This window comes from Sminthopsis crassicaudata, chromosome 5 (assembly GCF_048593235.1).
Source record: "Sminthopsis crassicaudata isolate SCR6 chromosome 5, ASM4859323v1, whole genome shotgun sequence".
Taxonomy (NCBI): Eukaryota; Metazoa; Chordata; class Mammalia; order Dasyuromorphia; family Dasyuridae; genus Sminthopsis; species Sminthopsis crassicaudata.
The window spans coordinates 25,673,119-25,697,686 of NC_133621.1; the positions used below are offsets into that span (position 1 = coordinate 25,673,119).

General features: G+C 34.1%; 1 protein-coding gene across 1 annotated transcript in view; it reads left to right on the forward strand.

Moving 5' to 3' along the window:
• The window catches only part of TOP2B (DNA topoisomerase II beta), a 77,791-nt gene that overhangs the window by 36,890 nt on the left and 16,333 nt on the right, over window positions 1-24,568 (forward strand). Inside the window, exons 10-28 of the mRNA XM_074269523.1 lie at window positions 926-1,027; window positions 1,108-1,245; window positions 2,340-2,478; window positions 3,263-3,420; window positions 3,504-3,629; window positions 7,557-7,667; window positions 7,754-7,859; window positions 8,021-8,130; window positions 8,482-8,574; window positions 8,668-8,782; window positions 12,497-12,618; window positions 12,856-13,004; window positions 14,075-14,306; window positions 15,829-15,963; window positions 17,086-17,286; window positions 19,899-20,094; window positions 20,237-20,328; window positions 23,027-23,182; window positions 23,320-23,403. Coding sequence (XP_074125624.1) covers window positions 926-1,027; window positions 1,108-1,245; window positions 2,340-2,478; window positions 3,263-3,420; window positions 3,504-3,629; window positions 7,557-7,667; window positions 7,754-7,859; window positions 8,021-8,130; window positions 8,482-8,574; window positions 8,668-8,782; window positions 12,497-12,618; window positions 12,856-13,004; window positions 14,075-14,306; window positions 15,829-15,963; window positions 17,086-17,286; window positions 19,899-20,094; window positions 20,237-20,328; window positions 23,027-23,182; window positions 23,320-23,403 — 2,565 coding nt within the window. The remainder of the gene's footprint in view (window positions 1-925; window positions 1,028-1,107; window positions 1,246-2,339; window positions 2,479-3,262; window positions 3,421-3,503; window positions 3,630-7,556; window positions 7,668-7,753; window positions 7,860-8,020; window positions 8,131-8,481; window positions 8,575-8,667; window positions 8,783-12,496; window positions 12,619-12,855; window positions 13,005-14,074; window positions 14,307-15,828; window positions 15,964-17,085; window positions 17,287-19,898; window positions 20,095-20,236; window positions 20,329-23,026; window positions 23,183-23,319; window positions 23,404-24,568) is intronic.

Here is a 24,568-nt window from a genome sequence, read left to right on the forward strand (position 1 = left end):
CTCTCCAGCAAGGTGATTTCCTCATTGGCTAGGCCAGCTTGCCTGCCCCACTCATAGAAGCTAGAGAGATCACAGACATAAAGATCTTTGTAAATATTAAAGTGCTATTGAAATGTTCATTGATATTTTTGTCTTTAGAATGTTCCTGCTGTGTGCAAAGTGAGAAGAGGCTCTTCGGTCCTGCGGGCCACCTAAGTCCTGCAAAATCATTTGCTAAGGCAACCACAGTCGATTATGAGCTAAAAGCTAGGCATGACAATCTACCGCTGCTTCAGTTCTCTAAAATGATAATTTTTTATGGCCCACAGATGATGTTATAAATATCCAAATTGCCCTTGGCAGAACGAAGGCTTCCCCAACCCAGGTTGAATGGGGAGAAAGCCAGCAGCCTCAGAATCAGGAAGACCTAGATTCAAGTGTTAACTACTATGTGATCGAGGGTCTGGTAATAAGTAGTGAGCAAGTTGCTGAGCTGAATAGATGTTGGGAATTTCCTTACTTGGTTATTCCCTACCTAGTAAAATAATAGCTCTAGACCTAAAAAAAGAAAAAAAATTACGAAGAGTAGACACTAATTGGTTAAAGTTCTAAACATTAAATGTGAAGTTTTTCTTTAGGAAAAATCAGAGTTAAATTATATTTAGACTTTGACTGTGATTTCCCAAGAGTTTTTGTACTATTAAGCAAGAATGATTCTGGCTCACTTTTCCTTGCTTTGTTTAAAGAGCTTAGACAGGAAAGGGTAAAAGGTTGGCTTTGATCCTATAGAGCACTAGGCCAAGAGAATGTGCAATTGAGTTGCTTGTTTGACTTTCTGTTTCTTTTGGGAGCCTTCCCTGACTTTTAAGAATTGCTACTTTGGAAATCTTGAATATGTATCAACTTTGATACTGGAAAACTTGAAAATCCTTTCTCTCTTTTTAAGGGTGGAAGGCACGTAGATTATGTGGTTGATCAAATTGTTGGCAAACTGATTGAAGTAGTTAAGAAAAAGAACAAAGCTGGAGTATCAGTGAAGCCATTTCAAGTAAGTAGTGTCTAACATATTCCTTAAGTCCCTGAAAAATTATGAAGAATTTTCAACACAGTGTTTTTTCCTCTTAACAGGTAAAAAATCACATATGGGTTTTTGTCAACTGTCTTATTGAAAATCCAACTTTTGATTCTCAGACAAAGGAAAACATGACTCTGCAACCCAAAAGCTTTGGGTCTAAGTGTCAGCTATCTGAGAAATTTTTCAAAGCAGTGAGTAGAACAATCCTTTATTTACTTTTTTTTTTTTTTTGAATAGGGAAACATGGCAATTGATTACCTGATTTACTACTTGATCATCTCCTCTTCCCTGAGTCTGGGTTGTCACTCAAGGCTCTGTCCTGAACCACCTTTTTTTTCTGTGCCCTTTGATTTGATATCCTTACATCCACATGTTCAATGGTCTTCTACTCAAATGACTTCCAAATCTCTTACTTTCCATACACACACACACACACACACACACTCTCTCTCTCTCTCTCTCTCTCTCTCTCTCTCTCTCTCTCTCAATTGTTTATATTTAAAAATTTCATTTTTCAAACAACTTCTGTCTTTTTGTTGTTGTTACTACCAGGTTTATAACTTTGAAGTCATCTGTGGCTCTCTTCTAATTTTTAAAATAATTTTTAAATGTTTTAAAATTGTTTATATTTATTTCTTTTTCAAACAACACCATCATTTCCCGGTGACTATCTTTTTGTCTTCTGTCTTTGTCATGCTAACACCAAGCAAATCCATATTGTAATGTTAAAAATTTGGCAGTCAGGGAACTAAATTCCCACCCAATGTTACTCATTCCTCTGTAGATCTCCAGCAACTGAGAATTTGTCTAGCCTTACTGATTCCCTCTATATATTGTCAGCTCTTTCAAATAGGAATTATTTCATTCTTTGTACTTATATCCTCAGAGCTTAGCACAAGACTTAGAGGAAAATATCAGATTCAATCAGGCACTGGCTAGCAAGGTACTTCATCTCTCTCAACTTCAGTTTCCTTGTATGAAAAATGAGAATAACAGCAGTGTCTACCTGCCAGGCTTGCTGTAATGATCCAATGAGATAACCTGTAGAAAGTGTTCTGCAATTTTTTAGCTCTACTTAGAAATCCCCTTGTGTTGATTGATTCTTTCTCTATATCTCTCACCTCACAGGATATACACACATTTGCTGATACTTAGTAAATTTGTGTTGAATTGAAAGGGCAGAGGTTAGATATAAGTGAGTGCTTTAGAATCCCAAATAACATGTTTATAAATTAGCTAAATATTTCAAGTGATCCTGCAGGGAAATAAATCCTTTTCTTTTTAGGCTTCCAACTGTGGTATTATAGAAAGTATTCTGAACTGGGTCAAATTTAAAGCTCAGACTCAACTGAACAAGAAGTGTTCCTCAGTAAAATACAGTAAAATCAAAGGCATTCCCAAACTGGATGATGCGAATGATGCAGGTATGAAAGACCAGTTTACTTGTATATTTTTACTTAAATTATTACAAGTTCAAGATTTTCTCATTCAAATTCTTTAGGAAATGAGGTGTTTGAATAAATTTAATTTTATTCAATTTCTTAAACAAGAAATTTAACTATCTCGATTACTAATCTTTTTTTTACTGAACTACAATCCATTTGAAGACACAAAAATTATAATACAATTTAATTTTTCTGACCTTAGAAAGCAATTAAAGAACTTAGAGTGTTATAGGATCATTCTAGACCTTATTGTACTCATCTAATTAAATAAGAAGTTTGTATAAAATTGTATATAAGATTCCTACCAGTTCTAAAGTTTGATGATTATCTTCATAGCTATTAGTGTTAAATACATTGAATCAATTAAAATTTAATCAGATTTGGTCTAATTACCATAATTTATTCAAAATTTTCTATGCACTTTAAAACTAGAATATAGGCTTAATATTTATGTGTAATATAAAGAATATTGTTATTCTCCTATTTCTATACCTGATCTCCAAGATACCAGTTGAGTTTTTAAAAAATCTACTTGAGTAGTAAAGGTATGATTTGAGAAAGAAACCATAGGTTTAAAAAAAAATAAACAATAAAGAAAAATTATATATGTTTGTAATTAATCATTTTCATAATTTTTTATTATTAATAGAGAAACTGAGTAAATATGGTTCTTCAGTGTTTTCATATTATCAAAGCACAAGATATTTAATTTTTTCTCTAGTGGATCTTCCCTCTGACTTATTCTTTTTTCCTTTTTTGTAAGGTGGCAAACATTCCCTAGAGTGTACACTCATATTAACAGAAGGAGATTCTGCAAAATCATTAGCAGTTTCTGGGTTAGGTGTGATTGGACGAGACAGATATGGAGTCTTTCCACTCAGGGGTAAAATTCTTAATGTTCGAGAAGCTTCACATAAACAGGTAAAGATATTAAATTACTATTATATTTATATGATATAAATTGTTTGTTATTCACTTTACTGAACACCAACATTTTTACACAGATTATGGAAAATGCAGAAATCAACAACATTATTAAAATAGTTGGTCTTCAGTATAAGAAAAGTTATGAAGATGCAGAATCTCTGAAAACCTTGCGTTATGGAAAAATTATGATTATGACTGATCAGGTACATTTTAAAAGTTATCACTTAATTATAATGTTCCTTGTCAAGTTATTTAGGTATTTATTTTGTGGGCTTGCTCTTGGCTATTAGCATATTTAAATTTTGTTCAGAATATATTTTTCACTATTTAACTTATTCAATGACACTTAACCTTTGTAACTAGTTAATATTATACATAATTAAATACATATATGTGCATGTGTGTGTGTATTTATATATATATATATATATATATATCTTAAATGATGTGCATAGTTAGTATCAGCTGATTTTTGTAAGTCATGGTTGAAGAATGCCATCTATACAGTACTTGAAGTGAGAAAAGCAAACCAATAAAATCAAGAATTCAGAGGCAGTACAGTGGAGTAGAGAGGGGCAGTGGGACACCAGTGGGTACCTGTAGGGGATTTTATTGCTTGGAAGTGAAACTAGGCAGAGCAGAAGATGCAAGATAGAGTCTAGGTTCTGCCCTCTCTAAAGGAAGGCTTTGGGAAGACTTTGGTCTTCTATTCTCCAGCCCTCCAAACACAGGGAGAAGAGGCTGAGGGCATGGTATCAAGTTGGGCAGCAAGGGGAGAGTAGAAGCCATGAGAAGGGGCATCTTGTTCCATGGAAGTGAAACCAGACAGAGCACTGATTGTAAAGAGCGACCTTATCTTTGTCAGATCCAGTCCTCTGCCTGCCACTCTGATTCTTTCCCTATCATCTTCTAAAGGTTGTTCCCACTCTCATTTCCATTATGTCTTTCACCTTCAGTCCTTTCAGGTTTGTTGGTTACACTCATATCTCTCTTGTTAAAAACATCTTCGCTTGATCTGATCTATCATCCCTAACTATTGGCTCCTTTCTTCTTCTTTTCAGCTGAATTCCTTGAGGAAGACAATTGTCTATACTAGGTGCCTTTCCTTCCTTTCTTCTCACTCAGTTTTAATACCTACCTCCACTTCCTCTATACTCTTATTTTCTGTCAGCATTCATCTCAAAAAACTATCTCCAACATTACCAGTGATTTCAAATCTAATCTTCATCCTTGTTGACCTCAGTACAGGTCAGCAGTCACCATCTTCTCGATAGGCTCTGCCCTTTTTCCTAACCCTTGTCTTAACTGCTGACCACTTCTTTGCCCCCTTTGCTGCATCTTCATGCATCTGGAGGGGGGAGTTGCACCTCAAGATTTTGTCAGTCACAGACATTTATTAAACATTTTCTCTGTGGTAGGAAGACAAAGGTAAGCTTTCAAAGAGCTTGCAGTCTGATGAGGGAAACAACATACAAACAACTATGGACTAATGAATTCTAAAATAATTAACAGAGAGAAGTACTAGCATTAAAGGTGATCAGGAGAGACTTCCTGTAGAGACAGAATTTTGAGCTGGGACTTAAAGGAAGCCAGGAATACCAAGAGAGGCAGTGTTTCAGACTTGGGGACAGCCAGAGGGTCAAGGAATTGCCAGTAAATCGGCCATAATTGGCACTGCCCTGATTCTTATCTCCTCCTTCTAAGTTGTCTGTCTTGATAATCTCATCAGCCTGCACGGGTTAAGGAGCATTTCAAAGAACCTGATTCTTATGTGTACACATCTCTCCTTTCCTTTTCCCCCCATTTCTCTCTGATCTACAGCCTCACATAACTGACTATCTTTCGATTATTTCAAACTGGATATCTTACAGGCACCTCAATCTCAACATGTCTAAAATAGGATTCATTCTCTTTTTACCAAGACCCTCCCTTTTCCTGCAAGCTTCTTGTTAGTGTGAAGAGTCTCCTTCCCAGAGTTACCCTGCTCTCCCCAGCAGCATCAGTGACCTGGTCAGCCTCTTTTGCCCTTGCGTCTCTCCTGTCCTGGCAGTTTCCCCTTCTCTACACTCAGACAGCCGCCTCCTTATGACAGCTCTCTGGTCTCATGCCCAGACTGTGGCACCAGCTTCTCAGGAGTCCTCTCAGTCCTCTCTGTATTCCAGCCCACACTCATTCCACAGTTGGAGTCCAGGTGTCCACTAGTGCCTTCTCTTTGGGTTGTTGAAGGCTCTTCAAGATTTCATCCCGGTCTCCTCATGATTTAGGATGGGTTGTCATTGGCTTCCTGGCTGTTCTTGACCCAGGACATTCCATCACTGGACTCTGACTTATTATTCACCCCTCCCCTTCATTTCTTGACTTAACCCAAATTGTACTTTCTGTAGTCAGACTCTTCTGTTCCTCTAGTTCCTAGTAGCTTCCTTCTGACTTTGTGCTCCTATGAGACACTTTCTGTGGACACAGTGTCTTGTGCTTTACCTCCATTAGATTTTGGCCTTTCTTAGAGCAGGTGCTCCATTTTTGTCTTTCTTTGAATCTGCAGGACTTGGTAAATCATAGGTGCATAATAAATGCTTGTTGGCTGATAGACCAACTCTTATTTTCTTTCTTTTTGCCCTCCTTTCCCCCAATCTGTCCCTTCCAATAACCCCTTAGAACAAGTATAAGGGACTGTGTTGCCATCAAAAAACCCACAGAAATTGAAGTCAGGAGCCCTGCATTCCAGCCTCAGTTCTGAACTCTTTTAAGCTTGTGTGACTGGGTCAAGTTATGATATCTCTAAATCTCAGCTTCCTTCTCGGAAAAATGGGAATGATATTTGCATCTATCTACCCATCTCAAAGAGTTGTTAAGAGAAAAGTGCTTTGTAAATCTTAAGACATTATATAAATATGAATTTTAATTTGCTTTATGTTTCATTGAATATTTATATATGGAGCTTAAGTTAATAAAAGAACAAACTAATACTAAGCAGCTTTCAGTGGTATCTGTTAGGTTCTTACTAGGTGCTAAGTTGGTACTTAACAATTCTCTAGCTCAGAGTTCACACCTTTAAAGGAGTATACTTTTAGACTTCTGAAAAGGAGTTTGCACCTTTAAAGGAGTTTACATCTTTGGAATACCCACAAGCCCATTCTCTGGGAGGATAAAAGGAGCCAGGATTCAGGAAGAAGGGAATTCGAGATTTTTACCTTTACTCTGGCTGGAGGCTCCAGAAGCCTCCCAAGAAACCTGCTCGCAAAGAAAAGTATTTACAGAAAAGAAACCTCCTCCCCAGAAGGATTACAATTGAGAGACAACAGAACATTTACAGATATCAATATAAGAAGAATGGGAGAGAAATTGAAAATTTGTGGTGAGTCCCTAATGCACCACATGATTTCTCTCTAGGATTGTTTCCAGTCATGATAGAAGGGATTCACTGACTTGTAGGTAAAAGTAGCATTCTCATTGGGAAGGAAGATCATGAACTAGAAAATTCTTGTTTTCCAGAGACAAGACAATTATCTTTCTTAATAAAAAGTCATGACTGGTATTTCATCATATTTTGAATCCTTATGGGTTGGTTTTCATTTGTAAATTAAAATGAAACTCAAAATATTAGGTTATGCTAATATATATTTTTGTTGTCATTAGGATTCATGATTTCATTGGGTGCTTACTATGCTAATGAAAGCACAGGTCCAGTCAGCAACTTAGTTCTTTCAGTTCTTTTATGGGAGCTTTGTTTCATGGCTATTTCCTTGTTCATATCATGGAAGAATTGTTTTATGCCAAACTTCAAAAAATATCTTATTTTTCCTATCATATTTTGTTATGTAATATATTCTGTTAAAGTAGTAATAATAATGATAACTAGCATTTATATAATACCTATTATGTACCAGGCACTGCCTTTGTCTTACTTGATTCTTACAACAATTCTGCAAGGTAGGTGCTATTATTAATCACCATTCTACAGTTGTCTACAGAGAAACAAACAGATTACTTCCTCACGGTCATATAGCTAGTAGGTTTTTGAAATGGGATTTGAAATCAGGCCTTCTAATTCCAGGCCTAGCTTGTACCACCTGGTAAAACTTTTCTTTTCTAAAATTTTTATATTTTTTCTTAACTTTCATAATATTTAGGATCAAGATGGCTCTCACATAAAGGGCTTACTTATAAACTTCATTCATCATAATTGGCCTTCACTTTTGAAACATGGTTTTCTTGAAGAGTTCATCACTCCCATTGTAAAGGTACAGTTTACATTAAAAACTTTTTAAAAATAGTGCAGTTTCAAAGCACAACAGACAAACTGAATATATTTGTTGTTATCTTTAAGGCAAGCAAAAATAAGCAGGAGCTTTCCTTCTATAGTATACCTGAGTTTGATGAGTGGAAGAAACATATAGAAAACCAGAAGGCCTGGAAGATAAAATACTACAAAGGTTTGTTTTTTGAGTCTTTTAAGTTACAGGACACTGCTACTGTTTTTCATGTGGATGTTCTAAGCAGTTTCTAATATTCTTTAGTAGAAAACTTTTGAAGAAGATTTTCCTTATGCTTCAGAACATATTATATTATGGATTTTTTTTCTCTCATTATGTAGGGTTGGGTACCAGCACAGCTAAAGAAGCAAAGGAATATTTTGCTGACATGGAAAGGCATCGGATTTTGTTTAGATATGCTGGTCCTGAAGATGATGCAGCTATTACTCTAGTATGACATTAAGCTCTTGCCCTTTATTTCTTCCCCCCCTTCTGGCTTCCTATTGCTTGACATATTACCTAAAAAACAATTCCAACTCAAGGTCTAGTAACTTTCAGGCTATGTATTGTAGAGGCATCATAAATTGCTTGATATTTTATCACAAAAGCCCTCTTGGATATTAAAACTAACTTAGCAGTATAAGATGCATTATAGTAGAAATGGAATTCCCTGCAAACAAACAAAAAAAGAAATTCCTACTAAGGAATTTTAGTTAGGGTTTTTATCATTACTAGAATTTAGTTTTGGCAGATGAAATCTCAATTTTACTTAAATAACATCTTTAATGATCTCATATTTCAGGCATTCAGTAAGAAGAAGATTGATGACCGTAAAGAATGGTTAACAAATTTCATGGAAGATAGAAGACAGCGAAGATTACATGGTCTGCCAGAGGTTAGTTGTGAAATGATGGTCTGTTGAGGGGGAAGTAAGAATCAAAATGAATGCAATAATAATGACGACACTATTATGTACCTTTTCTCTTAGCAATTTTTATATGGTACAGCCACAAAGCATTTGACTTATAATGATTTTATCAACAAGGAGTTGATTCTTTTCTCAAACTCTGACAATGAAAGATCTATACCTTCTCTTGTTGATGGTAAGTTTCTTATTTATTTAAAAAATATTGTTTAATCAATTAACAAATATTTATTAAATAATTATTATGTGCCAGCCATGAAAATGAAACTTTTCCTGCCCTCAGGGAGTTTGCACCCAATCGGGGGAAATAATGCATACATATATAAATATATGAAAAATATATTTTACTAAATATAAATTAGTTTCAAGGGAGAGGCACCTACAATTAAAGGGGGTTGGTCAGGAAAGGCCTTGTGTAAGGGATGCCATTTGAGTGGAGTTTTGAAGGAAAGTAGGAATTCCAGAAATTGGAACTTAAAGAGTGGGAATACACTAGGTCTGGGGAAGGGGGGGGGGTGCATAAACTGCCCTGGAGAGGGAAGGTGACATTTCTGATAGTTAAAGTCAAAATAAGGTCAAATAGGCTGGACCAAAAAGTATATCTAAAGGGGAGAAATCTAGAATAAGGGTAAGGTTGACTTACATTGTGAAGGGCTTGAATGCCCCAAAGAGGAGCTTGTATTTGATCTTGGAGATAACAAAAAGTCACTGGAGATGCTGGAGAAGGGATTTGCCATGAACAATCATGTTCTTTTGGTTTAGGTCTTTTCAGGATTGTGGGGATAGAATGGAGAGGGGAGATAGTTAAGACCAATTAGGGAAACTCCTGCAATAATCTTAAATGAGACACAAGGTGGAGTGAACCAGGATGCTGGCTGTGACTGGAGAAAAGAAGTCAGCTGCAAGAGATGTATAAAGAGCAGTGACAAGATTTGATGTAGGATGAAGGAGAGGAGGAAATTGAATGATTTTTGAGATCATATACCTGCAACACTGGGAGCATGGTGATATCCTTTCAGAAATATGGAAAAGGGATGGATTTCCAGAGAAAGAGAAAAAGCTTTTTTCTTTTATATGTGAGTTTGAGGTGCTTATGAGGAGGTTTAAAATATCGCCTTGGTAGTTGGTATTGCAGACCAGAATTCAGGGGAGAGAACTTCTGGGAAATCATCTTGGTTGAGAGGTTACTTAAAACAAATGAAAGCAGAGAACTAGCAATGGAAAGTGAGGAGGACCATTCAGACAGGTAGGAGTTGTTATGGAAATCCAGAGAAGAGAACATCCAGGAAGAGGGGGTGGTGGTCACAAGAGAGATTAAGGATCACTGAATTTGGTAATTGTAAAAGTCATTTCAAAGAAGTGAGAGAAGAGTGTAGATGGTTACCATAGACCATGTTTGAGTATGAAAGGCCAGAGAGATATAGGATGAAACAGTGGTGGCTTTGAATGATGTTTTTCAAAGTGAGGTAGAACTGCATCAGGGAAGGAAACAGCAGATTGGAAAAGAGGATGAGAAAGGTGTGTGGGGTATGGATGGTTGTGGGCATAATAGGTAGGAGGAGATGAGAGGGAATGAGAAAATAGAGATGTGTGTCTGTTGTGGGGAATATGATAGAGAACTGGAGTACTAGTTATCAAAAGATTGCCTTGTAACAAAGAGGGTCTGACTGACATTTGTAACAAATTTGTAGCAGATCCAGGCAACTCATTATGGGAGATTTTTTTCAATCTTCTCCTGGAGCTGGCCTATAAATAGGAGCAAAAGTGTTAGCAGCACTTCTCCACAGTTGAATATTCTCCCAAGCTTTCACCATATTTTATTTTCTCACTTTCTTCTCTTCAGCAGAGTACCAGGGGTAAATTTGAAGTTATAATGAAGATGGACAGTAGATTTGGTAAAAGTAAAGTCATAATGAGAAACAGAGTGATAGATGATTTTAAATAAAAGAATTTCAGAATTCTTGATCATGGAAATAGATGGTAATGACAGGATTAAGAATGTGACCATATCCCTATATGTGGCTGAGGTTAATAAAAGAGTAGGTCATGGAGTTGAGGGGATTGAAGTCTGAGGAGCCAGAAAATTGGAGGTACCATCAAAGTGTACATTGAAGTATAAAGACAATCTTTGGATGGAGAGAAATAATTTAAGCCAGGTATTGAACTCTTTGATGAATGTAGGGCCTGTACATAACTGGCCTCATGATTTGGATTGGATAGCATAAATCTTATGGAAAAGAAGGTTCTGAGTAAGGGAAGTTATAGGTAGGGGAAGATCTAGAAGAGACAGTAGGGAACAGTGAGGAATATGTAAGTAGATATAACCATTGTCAGAAAGGATGGTCACAGGCACACTGTCTGAGGAGGAGAGTCAGACCTTAGTGAGTGCCAAAAAATAGAATGGAGCATAAGAGGAAGAAGTCTCAGTAATAAAAGGGAAGTTGGTTAACAGTTGAATAGGAGGCTTCTGGGAGGCACAGTGGAACAAAGGGTAGGCAGAGCTAGAATGGGACATGAGAAGGTTATAACTGTGGTGAGTAGGGATAAAATATTAGAAAGTGCTGGTAGTTCTAATGGTCTTATGATAGAGCCATCTGCATCCAGAAGGAGGACTATGGGGACTGAATGTGGAACACACCATAGTATGGTCACCTTTTTTGTTATTGTTTGTTTGCTTGCTTTTTGTTTTTCATTTTTTTCTCTTTTGATCTGATTTTTCTTGTGTAGTATGATAACTGTGGAAATATGTTTAGAATTGCACATTTAAAATAACAAAAGTGCTGGCAGTAGGAGGGCTAAAAGGGATTTCATTAGACATCTAGACCATCTTTATTCCTAAGAATGGAAGAACAAAAGGTTAGAATTCCTTGTCCCTTGGGATATATAGCATTTTACCTTTTGTCTGGTGCTCATACTCTCAGGAGTGTGTCAATTCTTTTTTGAGCATAAGAGATGAAAGAAACTCAAAGGGCTTGTTTTGGTGACTTTCCCTGTCAATGATGTTTTGACAACGAGAAGTCTTTTTATTTTAGTCTTTAGTTCTTAACTGGGTTGTGGAGGTGTCCTCAAGGTACAAGACCTAGTGCCTGTGACTCTAGTTCTGATGACATGGAGGACTTGTAATCTAAAGGCAAGGCCTTAAGCTAAATCATGGTGTCAAAAAGGGAACTGACACCATCTGTGGTTCTTCTTTTTAAGTTATTAACATTTATGTATATAGAAAGTTTACTAGATGAGTTCAGATAATCCAGTTCTTACTACCTGTTCACAAATAATTTGCTTTTCTGATTATCCAAGTGATACTCATCTCTTTTCCAAACTTATATTCTTTATATTTTATATACTTCAAAGGTTTCAAAAGTTGATTTTCAAAGGAAATTGCATTTTTTTAAAAAGAAAGGACCATATATTACATTACATTCCCTCACAGTGATGGACACATAATGGTTTTCCTCCTTTAGAGGCAAAAGAAATTTAGGATGACTTTTACTACTCTGTGTTATTGTTTTGTTTAGAACCCAGGAGAAACTAGCATGTTGTTCATCTTTATATCTAGAAGGCCACAAAAAGATTTCTGGCATTAGTGGATAAGCCCATATCACTAGAAAAAAATTCTTTATGATTGGTACTTTGCTTTTAGAATAAAGGGGAAAAGGGCATAGAATTAATAAAGTAAATATATTAACATAAGCTTGATATATGGGTCTTATATTTATGGCACAGGTTCTCAAATTGAAGATAATTTGCTTATTTTTGTCCATATTATATTTATTCAAAATAAAACCACATTTGTCTTCTTTTTTCTGAATGAGTAGAAAATTGTTGGTATTAAAATGCATTAAAACCATCACTTTTAGTCATTTAAGAATTGTTTTATTTTCTTTTTAAATAGGCTTTAAACCAGGTCAACGAAAAGTTTTGTTTACCTGTTTTAAGAGAAATGATAAACGGGAAGTCAAAGTTGCTCAATTGGCTGGATCAGTTGCTGAGATGTCTGCTTATCATCATGGAGAAGTAAGTCTTAAGAAAATTGGAAGCATTGTCATTCTATCATTTCAAATATACATATTACTTACAGATATACATGGGGAAAAATACAGTCAAAAATTCTTTGTTTAAAATAATGAGAGTTATGGATTTAATAAAATAATAAATCATAGAAATTTCAAGATAGTTGTTACCCATCTTAGGGAAAGTATCACTTGAAATTTAGATTAATAATCTTGTGTTTTCTGTGTTTCTGTTTTCTAGCAAGCTCTAATGATGACTATAGTCAATTTGGCCCAGAACTTTGTTGGAAGTAACAATATTAATTTGCTTCAACCTATTGGTCAGTTTGGAACTAGGCTTCATGGTGGGAAAGATGCTGCAAGCCCTCGTTATATTTTTACAATGTTAAGGTAACTTCTTAAATCCCAGTAGAATAAAAGATATTTTGAGAATTGCTGAAATCAACTAAAATATTAAACTTTTGCATGATGTGTTTTCCTTACTTTATTGTTGTTTGAAGTTGTGTCTCTACTTAAGTGTCTTACTTGTACTCTGATGCCCCATCATGGAAGAAAGGTAAGCATGGATACTCATGATGGGGCTATATTGATGGGGGTCAAACTCTGGCAGGTCTTACTAAGTGGTCAGCAATCCTTAGCAATGGGCCTTCTGTCATCTGAGAACCAACCAAGCTAAGTATGGAGAGGCTCATCACTGGGTGGTCTCGTAATGATTGATTTTTCTGACTAATAATTCCCAATGACTCTGCCACCTCAAAGAGGGGCTGCCATATGTATTAGGTGGACTGAGAAAGCTCCACATCTAGGAATTATTGAAGTATTGAACTAAAGTAGAGACTTGTGCACTCTGTCTGTGTATAGTATATTATTTGATAACAAATAATCATAGGTTAGTTACATCCCCTAAATTGAGCCAAAAGAATGGACAAGTCTTGTTTTCCATTTTTATGTGTTCTTGTGAAATCAGTTTTAAAGAATTTAAATTTTTCTTTTCTTTATTCTATAATGTATTCTTACAATAGGTTGAGGCATACTATGGTGATTACATATTGAGGACGTATATTATTATTTCTGTTTAGATAAATCCCATAGATTAGTCACTGTTTTCAAATGAAGGATCATTAAGTTTTTAGAGTTAGTAGGTTTGAAGTTGGAAAGGACCATGGAGTTGTCTCTTTCAATATTAAGTAGACAAAATAGAATTCTATTATTTTAACCTTTTATCTGAGTGAAAATATGTATTTGGAAATGAAAAAATTTAGTGTTTTATTATTTTATTTTAATTTTACTCTTGTATAATTGAATATAAACAATAAGAGCTACAGGCAATTATGTAAAATTTTTATACTAATAAACTCCTGAAAAAAGCTAAATGTATAATTAAAATGTGAAGTGTGCACCTATTAATATTTTTTGTTATCAGAATCTTAACAGATATTCTATTTTCTGCTTATTCTTAGCACCTTATCAAGGCTGCTTTTCCCTTCTGTGGATGACAACCTGCTTAAGTTCCTTTATGATGATAACCAGCGTGTAGAGCCTGAATGGTATATGCCCATAATTCCCATGGTTTTAATAAATGGTGCTGAGGGCATTGGTACTGGATGGGCCTGTAAGCTTCCCAACTATGATGCTAGAGAGATTGTGAACAATGTCAGAAGGATGTTGGATGGCTTGGACCCTCATCCCATGGTAATAAGTTAACATTTGTTTGACTATATTTCTTCTGGTTTAAAACACTTATATAATTACTTTGGAAAAAGTAGAACAGTTAGTTTTGTAATTGACGTCAATTATAGAACTAGTTTTTCTAATATTGATCTAGCCCTGTATTCCTGATATAAACCCCACCTGGTCATAGTGTAGTGTTGTGGTGATTAATTGATGTAATTTCTTAATTTATTTTTTGATAATATTTTATTTTAAAAATGTTGCATCAACATTCATTAGGGAAACTGGTCTATAATTTTCTTTTTCTCTTTTAGTTCTTTCTGGTTTGAGTACCATGTTTGTGTAATAAAACAGAATTTGGTACTTTCCAAAATAGTTTATGTAGTATTGGAATTAATTGTTCTTTAAATGTTTGGTATAATTCACTTGTAAAACCATCTGGTCCTGGAAATTTTTTTCTTAGGGAGTTCATTGATGGCTTGTTCAATTACTTTTTTCCTAATATGATGTTATTTAAATATTGTATTTCCTTTTCTGTTAATCTGAGCAATTTATATTTTTGTATATTCATCCATTTCACTTAAATTGTCAGATTTATTAGCATGAAGTTGGGGAAAATGGCTCTTAATTGTTGCTTTAATTTCCTCTTTGTTTTTGGAAATTCACCCTTTTCATTTTTGATACTGTTAATTTGGTTTCTTCTTTTTTATTTTTTATTTTATTTTTGATGAGTCAGTTGGGGTTAAGTGACTTGACCAGAATCACACAGCTAGGAAGTGTCTGAGGCTAAATTTGAACTCAGGTCTTCCTAACTTCAGGACTGGTGTTCTATCCACTACTTCACCTAGCTGCCCCTGGTTTCTTCTTTAAAAAAAAAAAAATAATTAAATTAACCAAAGGTTGATCTCTTTGTTGGTTTTTTTCACAAAACCAGCCATTAGTATTATTTATTAGTTCAATAATATTGCTTTCAATTTTATTAATCTCTCCTTTGAAAGAGGAAAGAGATTAAATCTAAGTGAGAGGACCCATCTAGCATTATATTCCGAGTGGGAAGTATGGCTCTTGTTCTGAAAGGATGAACATCATTATGGGTGGAGAGGTGGGAGAAAGATCAGAGTGAAGATAGATTAGAAGAAAGTTCTTTTTGCTCTGGGTATAAGATAGCTCATGTGTGAACTAAGAAGTGGTTTAGAGAACAGAATAAAAGGGAAAGTTAGAGAGAGATTTCAGAAGACTTGATACAAACTTGGTGTCTAACTAGTAATGGGGGAACAGTTCAAAGGTAACCCACATTCTGAGTCTGTACAATGAGAAGAATGGTGATACCATTAAAAGAAATGGGTAAGTGGGCACCAGGAATCTGATCCTAGCTGGCAGAGGGAGTGGGAAAGAAGAGTTCAACCTTAGTTATGTTGAACTTCTAATAATATTAATAAAGTTTGCATTGAATTCCACTGAGCATTTGAAAATATAGATTTAGAACATGGAAGAAAAGTCTGGTTTCTCTTTATTCTCTAAGTCTTTTCACTTGTGTTTACAGCTTCCAAACTACAAAAATTTTAAAGGAACAATCCAAGAAATTGGCCAGAACCAGTATGCTGTTAGTGGTGAAATATTTGTAGTGGATAGAAATACAGTAGAGATCACAGAGCTTCCAGTTAGAACATGGACACAGGTTAGTATAAATGCATGACCATGATTTGGGAGTTTTAAGCAATTTCTTTTTTTTTTTTAAGCAATTTCTTAAACTTGGAATTTACTATTAATAAATACTTTAAAATTTCTGGAGTAGAATGTGGATTTCCTTGTATTGAAAGTACATTTTAGTTGGGTTAAATGATATTCAAAATGTATGTCTATGGGTATTTTATGTCCTTTCCCTTTCCCTCCCCCTTTCCCTTTTCCCTCCCCCTCGCTGTCCCCTCTTTTCTCTTCTCTAGTCTTCTTTCTCTCCCTGCTTCCTCCTCTTCTCCTACCATGTATTTGCCATCTAATTGAGAACATAGAGTTTTTTCCTATTTCCAACTTGAAAGTTCATAGACAGTTTATGTTATGTTCATAGTTCAGTTTCTCTCCTCAATAACTTAGAAAGCTGAAGTAAAATAATAATGCTTTTATTTTTATTTGGCAATGAAGTAGATTTTTATTGTTTTTTTGGCTTAAAAAATATGGCTACTGAAGTCGTTACTTATTTAAAATAAGGGAGGAAATTAGCTGTGTGAAGTAAATGCCAAGGATTTTTCCATGTGCTCTGTAGCTTTCCTGTTCTGGGAATGGAGGAAAGTCTTGTAAATTATGACTTGAATAATTTCTTTCCTGAGAAGGTCATTTTTAGTGATTGGGCAGAAAAGGGTTGATGTGAGAAGCAGATAAATATTTTCAAAAGTTTTCCTGACTATTCAAAGTCTTATGGCACAAGAGACTTGTTAATTCCTTAGCCAATACATTAGCAAGGGACAATTGTTTAATCACAGTACTATTAACATTTTAAAAATATTTAAACATATTAATTTTGTTTGTTTTTTGCTGAGGCAATTTTTGCTGACTTGCTCAGAATCATACTAGGAAGTGTCAAGTGTCTGAGGTCAAATTTGAACTCAGGTCTTCCTGACTTCAGGGCTGGTATTCTATCTGCTGTGTCACCTACCTGCTCCAAACACATTAGTTTTTAATGAAAATTGGGGTATGAAAATAGTTATTAAGATTTTTATATGGAAACCCCACCAAATTTTAAAGCTGAGATGAGGTTTTCTTTGGTAACCAGTAAATTGCCAACTTTATTTTTGCATTCTCACAGGTATACAAAGAACAGGTTTTAGAACCTATGCTGAATGGAACAGACAAAACACCAGCATTAATTTCTGATTATAAAGAATATCATACAGATACAACTGTGAAATTTGTGGTGAAGATGACAGAAGAAAAACTTGTGCAAGCTGAAGCTGCTGGGTTGCATAAAGTCTTTAAACTTCAGACTACTCTCACTTGTAATTCTATGGTAACTTACATTACATTTACTAAACTCTTTTGTGGTATCAGAGTATTGATTTTACTGGGACTGGCTATGTAAAAGTCTAAATTTGTTTGTCTTCAAATTATTTGTAGCTATTAATTGACTATTATTAGGAAATATATGATTATATAGGAAGAATTTTTGAGATATGATATCTTGTATAATTTAAGTGAAAATATTTTCTGATTTTTATAAGGAAAACTATTCAACCCTTAAGAAATATCCTTGAAAAATATAAATGTCATTCGTATAGGTATATAGACTACAATAACTAAAGAGTTTAAGGAGAGAAAGCAGTTATATAGTGTCTACTGTGTGTCAGGTACTGTGCTAAGCATTTTTACAAATATTCTCTCATTTGACCCTGTGAGGTAGACATTATTATTACCATTCCCATTTTACATTGGAGGAAACCATTAGGCAAGTTAAATTACTTGTCCAACGTCACACAGCTAATAAATATCTGAGGCTGGATTTGAATTTAGGTCTTCTTAACTTTGGGCCCAGAATTCTATCTACTGTACTACCAATCCACTCTAGGAAGGCCTATGATGTGTATCTGCTTTGTAGATAGTCACAGAGCAAGAGTTCTTAGCCTCTTTTTGGATCATAAACTCCTTTAATAGTTTGGAAGAACCTAGGGCTCCCAATTTTACTTAAAGGGTTAGTCCAAAAAAACCTTTATTTTCACTGACCCAAATGACCTTCCCCCTCGTAGTTTATAGATGCCAGGTTAACAACTCTTAGAGTTGCTTTTGGCAAGAGAGATTCAGTGACTTACAAGCTATGGAGCCAGGGTATACCAGAGGCTGGACTTGAGGCCAGATCTTCTTGACTCCAGTGTACTTCTCTATCCACTCTACTAGACTGGCTCACTGATTTATATGTGTGTTTATAATAGTAACATTATGACAGCATTCATATATATAGTATACATATGTGTAATGCATGTATATATGCATGCTTGTATAACAGTTTAAATACAAATGTGTGTATCTAATATATCTAATTTACATTGAGGGAATTATATATTTATTTCATATTTAATATATTATACACGCATCTAAGAAAAGCAACCAAAAATTCCTAGAAAAGGAAGTCATTGATTTAATTTGTACAAAGGTCTCCATCTTCTCTGTAAAGATATATATGAAATAATTGGAAGAGTATTTAATTACGTTGTCCAGTCACTTTACATATCTCTAGCATGCTTTAAGAAATATATATATACAAATTTGTAAAACAGATGAATTCACATGTCACATACACACACCAGATGTTCTCCTTATTCTTTTTGCTCTAGTTGTTAGTATTTCCATACTTTTACCTTTGAATTCAGAAACAATATTAGAAATGAGGCAAAGGACCTTGACATGTGGCTCCTGCTACTCTTGAACTTTTCCTTTTTTGTTCTTTGCATCCAATTTCTGGTTTTGCTTCAGCCTGGGAAACCTTGCTGTTAGAGACCTTGACTAGCCTTTTTTCTAAACTGTTCCCAGGGGCCACCTAAAGTCAATTGAAGTATGCAGTACACTCTGAATTTTTCAGAATCCAAACAATCAGCAACCTCAAATAATTGAAACTTTTCTTTTATCTACTTTTATGACAAAAAAGCAATATCATGTAAACATCTGCTGTAAAATATTGATTTTCTTTTTTTATGGCTTTTCTTAAAAATGTATTGTTATAATCTCATTTTATATCACCTTTATTTCCCAATGTATTCCTCCTTAATTCCTTTAAAGAAAGAATGAAAAAGGAAGAGGAAAAAATGCCAATGAGACTAATGAAGAATGAATTTTTTAAAAAGTCATGTTCTAGGGTTATGCTATAGGGATCCTTATTTGTTCAGCTGAATCCCTGATAACTGGGAACAGGAGATAGAAAATTCGAGTTGAAACCTCACCTGGTATGCTTATTGCCTCTGACTTTAGAGAAAACATTTGGCCTCTGTAGGTGTTCATTTCTCCCTCTGAAATATGGAGCTGGACTAAATGGCCTTGGAGCTGGACTAGATAGCCTTGGAAGGTTCTTTCCAACTTAACATCTCTGACCTTGGGTATATTAAGTAGTTTTGTCATCCTTGGGCAAGAAAGGCTGATGGTGGAGTTGAAGATAGAGAGGAAGAAATATATTGGGCCAAATATGAACATAACATGGAGTTCAAAAAATTCCATGGAAAGGCAAGAAATATATTGGAATTTGGCACATGTCTTAATTTTTAAATGAGAATTTTTTTTTTCAAACTTCAGAAAAAAAAAGTTTTTGGATAGAAAAACAATATGGAGATTTTTAGGCTGAGAGAAAAATTTCTCTGCAGATTGTAATAGAAATTTTTGGAAAATGTTCTTAGTTTAAAAAAATGCTGTAATGTTTTTGTTTATCCAAACTTATCAGATTTTTCATATGGTTTCTATGGAAATATTTAAAGAAATGTTTTTCAAAATCTTGTTCTTTTAATGGATTTCAGGATTGAGCATTGTTCATATAAGTTGAGTTCAGGATGACAAATATAACAGTTGAAATTTAAGGAAATATGCAAGCTATTATGGGAATGTGATATTAATTTATTTAAAAAAAAACTTTATTTTGAATAGGTGCTGTTTGACCATATGGGATGTCTGAAGAAGTATGAGACTGTACAAGATATTCTGAAGGAGTTCTTTGATTTAAGGTTAAATTATTATAGTTTACGTAAGGAGTGGCTTGTGGGAATGTTGGGGGCAGAATCCACCAAGCTAAACAATCAAGCTCGCTTCATTCTAGAGAAGATACAAGGGAAAATTACTATAGGTAAGATGAAACTTTAAAAAATTGGAACGTTAGTTAAAGTGGAAAAAACTTTATTAATAGAAGACATTTTGATCAGTAGAATATAAACAAATACAAAATGAATCTCTTTTCTTGATCCTAATTTTATTTTTCCCTCACATAGAGAATAGGTCAAAGAGAGATTTGATTCAAATGTTAGTCCAGAGAGGTTATGAATCTGACCCAGTGAAAGCCTGGAAAGAAGCACAAGAAAAGGTAATCATTTGAAGAAAAAGACATTCAGAGAAGCTTTTAAAAATAACTCCTTAAACAAACCAATGGAAACCCCAACTCCAACCCTAAATATTATATCCCTTTAGTGCTGCTAAAGGTGCTGAATTGTGCTTTCTGGAGACTAAGTCTTCTGTTTATCCCCAGAACAGATACAGCACAGGGATTTGCAGTGCACACCCACCCCAAAGCCCTTTGCCAGTGTGACTCAGCCATGACCTGGAGCAATCACTCCAGGTGTGAGAAGGTAGCTCAGTCTCCTTGGCCTTTTTCCTGAGCCTGCCAATCAGGGTGTCAGTTGTGGTGGTGGTGGTTTTGTGAGGTGCATGTTTGTTGTCAGAGAGTTGGGCTGGTAGCACTCAATCTTTTACACTGTATTTGCTACATAGCCATGATATGGCATCCAGCCACCACTCACTTGGTCTGGTCCTGGTTCACATTGGGAACACCACATGTGCTAAGCTCATTAGGAGTAGCCAAATTTGTACTGAATCCCTATTGTGTGCTCAGCCCTGAGCTTGTTTCTGTAAAGGATTTTCTTCAGGGACACTTGACCTTTGGGATCTCAGATTAAAAGGCTACTAACTGAGCTATGTATTCCAGATCACAAAAATATGTAATAACCATTCAATAAATGGAATATTGAAAGGTTGAACATAACCCTGTTATGCTCTCTAAAAATATTAGGAAAACATTATGATTGAGAACACAAATATGAAAAAGTGAGGTGATATAAATAACTAGACTTAGGAATATTTGGTAGTTCCTATGTGTGTGTACAGAACCAGCAATCTAATTTTAGCATCATATATATCTGTGGATTTGAAAATTTTAATTTTGACAATTTAAATTTTCCTTGTTCCCAAAAGTTCTCAATCATAATGTCTTTACAACTTTTATCAAATTATACAATTTGTTTTTATCTATATTATATAACTTTTTTTTCCCCCAATGTGTAGTCAGTAGGATTCCTTAGAGTAAGCAAATTTTAAATGAATTGCATAAGGTAGTGGTTAAAAATACAGATGAACAGATTATATAAAAGTTAGAAAAAGAATGGCCAGAGTAGAGAAAATCCCAAGTGAATTGCAATGAGCGAAGCAATCTGTTTTCCTGTGATTGTGCTCATTTGGATTTTTACCCTCTCATTTTCTCAGTCTTGCTCTCCTCTCTCTTTGCTCATGCTCTCTCTTCTCCTCTTCCCTGACCCCTGAGTGACACTGATTTGTTGTATTACAACATACAACCTTTTAATGATTGATTCAAAGGAGATCAGGGAAATAATATATCAGTGAAATACTGAATTTGATTTCTTAGTGCAAAGGACAAAAGGGGATCTAATCACAAGAATGTCCAGCTGATAGTGCCACACGCAGTACCTTTAATGGGCACAATTTAATGTTGGGTTCATTTCAATTGCATGTAACCTGTGCGATTTGGGATAGTAGAAGGAATTGCTTTTTGTTCCTAATTTTAGTTTTTCCAGAAGGCATCCACCCATACTAACAAAATTATTACTTAAGAACAGATTCCTAAAAAATAAATTACATTGTTGGTATTGCTGGTAATTATACATTTATTTAAATATTTCATAAAATGTGCTTTGTGAATCAATAGAACTCAGTCCAAAAAGTTTTAACAATATATATCCAAACCTGATTTGGTTTCACATTGCAAAATCAATTTCAGTAGTGACTTTCAATCAAAATATAAATTCACATTATGTTTTTTGCAGTATTTAAAAAGCCCTCAGAATTGCTGAATAATTATTAATAATAAAGGATTATTGGTGGATAATTCCCATTTATCAAAATAACAGCAATAATAGATTAAGCCACATAATCGTTCTTATTTTTCTTAGCACTTGATTAATAAATATACTTTTGTGATGAAGTAATATATTTGTAAATTAGATTACCCTTCTATATTTAAAATGACAATTTGCTGGCTGTTCTTATTCATAGAATGGCAACAGAAATTAAACTAAGCAGTAATTAATTTGTTACACATAAAAAAGTATTTGCTATCTGATAAGTAATTATCAAGGTCTTTTTTTGGAGATAATCCTATGTAAAAATCATTTTATAAATAAAAACAGCATAACTTTACTAATTCTTATTCTGCTAGTTCATTAATCTGATTCTCACTCCTTTACTATGAACTTTCTCTTGTTTCTAAATTATCAGATGATTAATAAGATTTCTATATTAGGTAGAGAATGTACTTGAGTATAGTTATTATAAATATTATTGCAAAGCACTTTCCATTTTATAATGCACTACTCAATTTTTTTTAAATTTGAAATTACACATTCACTTGTCAATATGAAAATCTTACAACTTTCAGGGGGGGGTCTACAGTTAATTGGGTTACATTGAGGCTCAACTGTCAGTCATTAGATTACTTTTCTTCATAGCTTAATAGTTTGACTTTCTATATCAACTTCCTCAATAAATTGCAATATTCTTCTTAAGATTGAATCTCTTTATAAACAAAGTTTAGTATTTTATTAGGAAACACTTTAAAAGTATTCCAAAATATACTTTTAGCTACTATTCTTCCCCTATCTCCTCCTACCCCTAGGGAGAATATAAAGTCATTAGAATGATTGTTTAGTATTTTAAATATTGCTGCTAATGTAGACGAGACTATGGAAAGTTATTTGCTTTTTTTTTCTTTCCAGGCTGCAGAAGAGGAAGAAACACAAAATCAGCGTGATGATAGTTCCTCTGATTCGGGCACTACCTCAGGCCCTGATTTTAACTACATCTTAAATATGTCTCTGTGGTGTCTTACTAAAGAAAAAGTTGAAGAACTAATTAAACAGAGAGATGCAAAAGTATGAGTTTTGTGTAGTAAATATTTTCAAACTTATCAGTATTCCTGTTTTCATAAATATAGCATTTTATATTGTTTTGTTAAGTTTTTAAAAGACCATACTAAACTTTGTAGTTACCTGTTATATTTTTATTTTAGGGGAGAGAACTCAATGACCTTAAAAGAAAATCTCCTTCTGATCTCTGGAAAGAAGATTTAGCAGCTTTTGTTGAAGAACTTGATGTATGTTTTAGTGTACATGGAAATTTATTTTGAGAATGAATAGTTAGAGGATAAGAATCAAAGTCAGTTTTGGACTAGATCATATTGGAAATGCCTTACAGTGCTGAGTGTACAATTCCTTTTTTTAAAAAAGATGTTTAAAACTCGATCACATTAGTAAGAGATGCTAAAATTAAGCTTAAAGAAACTTGAATATAAAATGTATTCCCATTTTGATAAATATACAAACCATATAAATTTAATTGCTATTAATTACTCTCTTAAAATGTCTTTCTCAAATATGTAATCTAGAATGAAGAGAATCCAGACTTCTGAGTCAACCTGACTGTGATAATTGATACATCAACAAGGACTTAATAATCACTCTATATATCAGGCACTATTAGTGCTAGGGACACACAGTATAATAATGAGAAAAAAATCCTCTGCTACCTAAGAGTTTATATTTTACCATATAATTTCACGTGAATTCTAGATGAAAAAGTAGAAGTTGCTGTTTTCTCTGTTAGTGGTATCTGACTCTTTTTGACTCCATTTAGGATTTTCTTGGCAAAAATACTAGAATGGTTTGCCAATTCTTTCTCTAACAATAAGAGTTTATGTTGTATTACATAAATTCAGTTAAATTTTTGCATGATTTCATATAAACTTGAGAGAAAAAGAGTAAGTAAAGCTTTCTCCTAAAATTTTAGAAACCAATAATTTCTTCAAGGTCTTTTTTTATTAAATAAAAGTCCTAACAGGTTAAAATTTAGAATAAGACATAAACTTTTGAAGAGTTTTATAAAAGTAGTGAAACCTCTAGAACTTTAATTCGTTTTAGCAAATCAGAATGCTATGATATAATCTATCTTAGTGAAGAACCAGAAATAAAACTTTGGTTTTTATAAACATTGATTACACATTTTACACTTATGCTATCTTATCACCATATTTATGGATTATTATATTCTTTAGATTGGGAAACATTCATAAATAAATTTCCCATTGATTTCAATTGTTAATTCAAAAATTCCTTTCCATTGAAAATATACATTTTAAAACATCACAAAGAATAAAACAAACAGTCCTTTGAAAAAACAGAAAATGAAAAAAAAAATTCTGATAATAATAATAATCCATAGTCTTTCTTTAAATTTGACTTGTTCCTATGAAAATGAGAGAT